We start from the raw sequence: 6585 nt of genomic DNA on the forward strand, positions 1-6585 counted from the left end.
CCGCCAGGGCAGCATGTTCCGGCTGCTGCGCGAGGGCGAGCCCGAGGACCCGCTCTTCGCCATGTGAGTGCGGCGGCCCCTGGAGCGGCGGCCCCTGGAGCGGCCCCCCTGCCCCCGGGAAGGCGCCGCTTCCCGGCGCGGGGCGCGTGTGGGGCGGAGCGCGGCCTGCGCCCCGCAGCCCTGCGGGAACGGGGAGCGCGGGGCACGGAACCCGCCTCGCCGCCCCGTTTGTTCCCGGGGCCCACCCGGGAACCCTCCGTGGAGCTGCAGGAGACTGCCGGAGCCCTCGGGAAGCTGCAGGGAGCCAGAGTGCAGAGAAGGTGGAAACAACTAGTTTGAAAATGGGCTATGAGTATCGGGATGTAGCAGACGTTGCAAGAACGATGGACTCGGGCCGGAGAATGTTCTTGTCTCGGTGCACACTGCAGAAACGGAATGCCGCTGGTTGAACTTGGCAGTGACACTAACTTGAGGTGGTTCTTGTCAGAGCAGGTAGGGGGTGCAGTGTAATATGGTAGGAATTTGGTTATCTTAAGCATGGGACAGCTGGAAATTAGGTTAATTTATGTAGAAACACGAAGTCAGGCTTTTTGCTTATAAAATTGGTGCTAAAGCCAGAGTTYTATCAGCTGTAACCAAATTAGCAGAAAAGCTTTGATGTCCCACTTAGTCACGGAATGACTGTGTGTTCCCCTTGATGCGGCAGGGATGAGTCTAGCTTTTATTATGCAAAGTGTTTCCAGCAGAGAGGGGGAAAAGTATTGGTTTGTACCAGGTGCTCTTGTGATCTCAGGAGCACAATACTTTGCAGGTTACGTGTACTCAAGAAGGATACATCCAGACTATGACAAGTGCAAAGGAATCTTTAAAAAAAAAAAAAAAAAAAAAGGATTTTTTTTTAAATTATGTTCTCTGTCTTCCATGACAGTTTTAGTTTTTCCCTGTTCTGAAGGTTTCGGTCTTCTGCTTGGGTGTTTGTGCACGCTCAGACCCTGTGGTGAGGGAGCAATTCATGCAGCTCCCTGCAAAAAGCAGAGCTCCCCTCTAGAAGCCTTTGACACATTCAGCGGAGCTGTTGGAGTGGTGGTCTTGTTGGCACAGGAAACAATGGGGATGGAAGGATGGTGACGCTTCAGCTGCCCAGCTGAGAGGTGGCTTTTGTCTGCTAGAGCCATAGGGCTCTGGGATGGCCTTAGCCGTGTGTGGCCTTGGAGTTTGTTAGTAGGAACTACTAGGAACTACTACTAGAGTAGTAGCTGTTTCCGTACAGAGGTCTGTTAGTGCCTGGGAAGGATTTTAGGATGAGGTACCTGAAGCAATGGGCAGCAGGATGGGATCARTGGGCAGTCCCAAGGATTAGCCTACCCAACACTTAAGTTTTTGGGCTTCTGGGCCCTCACCYCGGAGAGGAAAATGCAGTCACATTTACTCAGGAGCGCCTGGGAGCCTGGGCGGGAGCCCAATTTGGGTTTGTTGTTCTGTCACCCCTCCCTCATTCCTGTTCTGTCGCCGCTCCTGAAGGGACCCCTTCGCTATCCACCGGCAGCACATGAGCCGCATGCTCTCCGGGAGCTTCGGCTTCGGGCCGCTGCTCGGCATCACGGACGGCTCGGCGCCCGGCGCCCGCCAGGGCGGGCGCAGGATGCAGGTAAGGGGGCGCCCCACGGCGCTGCCGTGCCCCGCGGCGCTCTCTTCCCGTGCCTTGTCTCTGCACCGCGTCCCTTCGCGCTTTGCTTGGCAGCTGTGTTCTAGGGGCAGCGGGAGGAGGGGATAGGTATGACTTCTCAAACTCTAAGTCACTTTAAGGGGGGTATAGTTTGCACTATATTCTCTCTCTCTCTTTTTTTTTTTTTTTTTTTGTTTGTTTGTCTTTCTGTTACCAGTCGTTTTTCCAAAAATGAGGGTGCTTTGTGGAGGTTCTAATAGCTAGTTGTCATAAAGTAATCCTGTTTTTCTGTTGTCCCAGCAGGCAGGAGCTGTCTCACCCTTTGGAATGCTGGGCATGGTGAGTCCTCTGAGTTCTTTTCTGTCCTGCTGAAAGAAAGGAAGAAGATGGAATTTGGGCCACTCTTCCAGTCCATTGAGTTTCATAAGGTCACTAGACCTTGTTTGAGGCTTTACAACTAGTGGCTCTTTTGAGGAGGTGCTCAGTGCAAGTAGTGCTGAGATGCATCACCGGTGACCAAGACAGGCTGTCTGAACAGGCAGTGAGGTGGAAGGTGAGCACTCCAGAGGGAGCTTCAGCTTTATAATAAATGGAATAGGGAAGCAAGTGCTGAAGTAAAACCAAAAGCAGACAGTTTCTCTTGGAGCTCTTTCACTGACTTGCTGTCTAACTTCAGGCACGTCCCTTGTTTCCTCTCTAATGTTTTAGTCAATCTATGAGCTGTTCTCAGGCAGAGATTTTTACTCTGTTTATAGAGGGCTTGTGTTTGAACCTCAAGTAGAGAAGAGTTCTAAAGCTGTTACACCATAGTGCTTGATAGGGAAAGGGACAGATAATATCTAGGGAGAACAGACAGACTTTTATTAACCTCATGCCTCTGGAAGACTGAGGAGATTGGTTTGGAGCTCCTCAAGGAACTGCCACTGCTCAAGGAGAAGACTCGGCCGTTATTAGGCAGAGGTGATCGTTGATCCTCGTTGACTATGGACCAGCAGTGGAAGATGGAAAAGCCACCGGAATGTTTCAGGTGGACAGGAGCAGAGCGGGCATGTCTGTACATGAGAGCGAGCGCTGTTTTTGCCTTGCTTGGGTCTTGTCATCCTCTGAAATGCAGTGTCAAGGGGTTACTCCAGATTTCATAACTTAGGCTGCCTTGCTCTGCAGCATTGCCTCAATGAGAAAGGTTAAGCATCCTGGAATTGCTCTAGCTCTAAGAAGGATTAATAGGCCTTGGAGGATAATAACGCACGTGATTGCTGGTTCTCTGAAAACACGAACGAGATGCTCCTCAAAATAAAAAATCAGCAAGTTTAAGCTGACGCTGTAATTYTGTTTACGTATTGCACAATTAACCTGGTAGACCTGCTGGCCCAGTATATTAGCAAAGCCTTTAGTTTTACAAGATTAAAAACAGTCAAGCGTTCATAGGGAAAATAMGAGAACTTGTTATTAGATTAGAGCAAACACAACCCCCCAGAAACACCTGTGTGGTTTAAATTGCGGGTTGACGCTGACGCGGTTAAAGCCGCCGTGAGGACGGCTGTTCTGTAGTCAAGAGCAGTGTTAGTGCCCGTCCTGCGTTTTCTTCTCTAAACCTGTGTGAGAGGACGCAGGAAACCCGGTGCTTGAGGTTTCAGATTCAAAGAAAAAAATGCCCTTTGCTCTAACCAGAGGTCTTAAGAGACAAAAAGTTTGGACTCTGAAACCTGGGAGAGTGGGGAGAAGAACCACCCCATACTCTGYCTTTTCTGCCCTACTGAGGTGAGAAAAAAAAAAGGGGGGGGGGGAAATCAAGTATTTTTCTTCTTCTTAGCAGTTTTGTGTCTGTTGCAGATGGTTTGTTGTACTTTCCTCCTGTATCCTTTGGAGCTGACTGTTCCTGTACTCTATTTTCCTTCTCAGGCAGGTGGCTTCATGGATATGTTTGGAATGATGAATGACATGATTGGAAATATGGTAAGAACCCCCCCAAAAAATATTTGTATTAAGAGCAGCACTGAGGGTGCTCTTGCTGCCCTCTCTATTGTCTCTCATCTTCTTTTGCTTTTTGGATACTGCCAGTGCCCAGGCCGCCGAGGAGGCAGAAGCTGCAAGTCCAGCCTGCTCTCCAGGCTGGAGCAGCAACGGGCTGATCCCGGAACGTGTTGGCAGGGCGCGGGGAGGGGAGGGAAGAGATGCAGGGGAAGACTTAGTCAGAAGGAATTTAGTAGGAAGAGGCATTCTTCAGGAAGATGGACYCGTGGAGAGTATACTCGTCCCATATGTAATTTCCATACCACTTCATTTTAGCGAGAGAGAAGCAACTGGCATCCCTTCTTCCCCCTACACTTGTCCCCATTTCTTCTTTCAGGAGCACATGACAAGTGGAGGCAACTGCCAGACATTCACTTCCTCAACTGTCATCTCCTATTCCAACCTGGGTGATGGGCCCAAAGTCTACCAGGAGACCTCGGAGATGCGTTCGGCGCCGGGCGGGGTGAGGAGGAGAGGGGAGCGCGGCGGCGCCTCCGCCGGGGCGGGCGAGCTTCCCTCGCCTGCTGCTGCTGCCACCCGCAGCGTCGCTGCCTCGCGCCCGGGGCTGTGTGAGGGACGCGCCGTGACTCCCTGAGCCCTGCTCAGGGCCGCTGGGAGGGGAGAGGAAGCAGTGGCGGGGGGGAATCTGCCTTTCCCTTCTTATTATGTTGCTTCTGACACGTTGGGAGTGGTGGCGGCGGTGTGTGACTGAAGTGGTGCAGGAAGGAATCGGAGCGCCTCATGGGGCTGGGCGGGATGAGCCACAATGCTTTTCTCTATGGGAATCCTTTCACAGATCCGTGAGACTAGGCGGACTGTGAGGGATTCGGACAGCGGCCTGGAGCAAATGTCCATCGGGCACCACATCAGGGAGCGGGCCCACATCATGCAGCGATCCCGGAACCATCGTACGGGTGACCAGGAGGAGAGGCAGGACTACATCAACATGGATGAAAGTGAGTGCCTTGCGTCCCTCTCCTCAGCGGCCTCGGATGCCGCTTTCCCAGCTCTCCCCAGCCGGGCTGCTCTCTCTTTCTTCCATGGCGCAGGCGACGCGGCCGCCTTTGATGACGAATGGAGGCGAGAGACGTCCCGGTTCCGGCCGCAGCGGGGCCTGGAGTATCGGCGCCACGACGGCAGCGGCGGCCGCCGGGCCGAGGGCGCTCGTCTCGCCATCCAGGGCCCGGAGGATTCCCCTTCCAGACAGTCCCGTCGCTACGACTGGTGAAGGCAGAGCAGACTTTGTGGGGGGTGCCGTGTTGTCACCCCCAAATCTACCTGCACACTCTTGTAAGTCTTAACAACGTTTGCCCGTCTTCCGCTGCATGGGTGCCTCTTAGCCAGATGAGTTTTCCCTTTGTTGTCCCAGTCTCATACTGTTCTGCCGTTTGGGCTGGAAATGGATGTTCCCACAAAAATCTGGAGAGCAGAGAAGATGAGGGGGTTTGAATGGGGAAGGTGGAAGCTCTTTARGTGAGCTTTGTCTTCAAGGGAGGAAAAGTGTGGCATCAGCCTCAGCTGGTAGCAGAAATGCTTGGTGTTTGCGTGGGAATCGCGTTCTGTGGCAACGAGCTGATGTCCTTGTGCGGAACTAGGAGCCCATCTGTAGTCCACCAGCTTTTAAAGGTGGAATCCAGATGGGTTTAGGAAGGGCAGACAGTTGCTGGTGTCACTCTCCTGTGTTTTGAATTGGGTTCACTAGGCTGTGGTCTAGTGCTTGGAACTGGGGATTTGTTTCCGCTCCTTAAACTTCAGGCTTAAACTTGTCTTCGTCTTCTGTGCCGCCTTCTAACCACCGCTGACTCTTTATATTCTCCCTTTGTTTCCCTTACTCCCAGGTACAGTGAAACTCTGCAGCCCCTTCAAAGCACCACTTGGACCCTCCTCAAATTTAATATTAACCCCCCCCTCCCTCCACCTTTAAGAATCRAAACAAAGCAACTAACCTGCACTGCTCCTCTTGCCCGCTTCGGGCGCCGCCGCGGGGCAGGGAGGATCTCACTGGCAGTCGTGGCCCGTCCCCTTCCCGCTCTCCCTCGGTTCTGTTCTTTCTGCCATTAGTGGTGGGCATGAGAAGCTGCTGCCTTCCTCTTCCATACTTCCCACTCTCTCTGTGCTGGGTGAGGCTGGTTCTGAAGTTGGTGTCTAGTCCCCCGTGAAGCAAAAGAAGAAATTCTGCTAGAACCCTGTTAATCCCCTCGCTGGGGCAAAGGCTTCTGTTGCCCTCCTGCTCCTTGGTGCAGCTGTGGAGAAGCAGCAGGATGTGTGTGGTAGGGAAGGGAGGAACAGAAAAAAAAGCTGGACCAGCCTTTCGTCCCCCGGCCCCTATTCAGCGAGCTCRCCCTCTTTTTTTAATTTGTGAGACTTGTAACTAGATGTTTACTGAATAAAGAAACAAACTGTAAAGAGCTGTTGGATCAATTCTTGCCTTCTGCTACTCTAACTATGCCCGCTGTGAAACTAACCTCTGTCATGTCCTTGGGAAATCAGAAAGAAATTTAGTGTTTAATTTTAAGTTTTGGGGTTTTTTCCCTCTGTAAATCCCTTCCCCTGTAGTTACAAAACAAAGAAATGGTGCTCAGCAGCAACACCAAAGTTGCTAAAGAAAACCCAGGAACCCACCGCTTGCAAAAATACCCTTCCATTGGTGCCGTTCCACAAGGCCCTCCAAGGGCAGTTGCTGGTGGTCTTTGCTTCCCGGTCCCCCTGCGCAGCCCCGAGTGGGTCTCGGCGATCTGTACCATTTCTGCACAATCTGGGGAGTATCTCCACTATTTTCCTATTATTTCTCTGCGACTCACGCTGCTGTTGTTGGAGGCTGTTATTAATGGTCCTGTCTTCTTCAGTATTAGGTGAAACTTCGGAAGCATTATTTAGAAAGGCAGTTATTAGGAACGCGGCGCTAG

The 6585-nt window shown here is 52.2% G+C and overlaps 1 protein-coding gene across 3 annotated transcripts; it reads left to right on the top strand.

Annotated features, from left to right (window-relative positions):
* The first annotated feature begins 7 nt into the window (after positions 1-7).
* MLF2 (myeloid leukemia factor 2) lies at positions 8-6057 on the top strand. Of its 3 annotated transcripts, none has more exons than XM_026054338.1 (8): positions 8-63; positions 1522-1648; positions 1967-2005; positions 3569-3622; positions 4017-4142; positions 4476-4635; positions 4729-4969; positions 5518-6057. In XM_026054338.1, exons 1-7 carry the CDS (start codon positions 14-16, stop codon positions 4905-4907), a joined length of 735 nt encoding a protein of 244 aa, XP_025910123.1. In that variant the 5' UTR covers positions 8-13; the 3' UTR covers positions 4908-4969; positions 5518-6057. The 3 variants fall into 3 exon arrangements, with proteins under 3 accessions (XP_025910123.1, XP_025910125.1, XP_025910124.1); XM_026054340.1 differs by having other exon boundaries at positions 1970-2005; XM_026054339.1 differs by having other exon boundaries at positions 4729-6034.
* Positions 6058-6585: the final 528 nt, after the last annotated feature.

Source organism: Nothoprocta perdicaria, unplaced genomic scaffold, assembly GCF_003342845.1.
Source record: "Nothoprocta perdicaria isolate Ctin4 unplaced genomic scaffold, notPer1 scaffold_120, whole genome shotgun sequence".
NCBI lineage: Eukaryota > Metazoa > Chordata > Aves > Tinamiformes > Tinamidae > Nothoprocta > Nothoprocta perdicaria.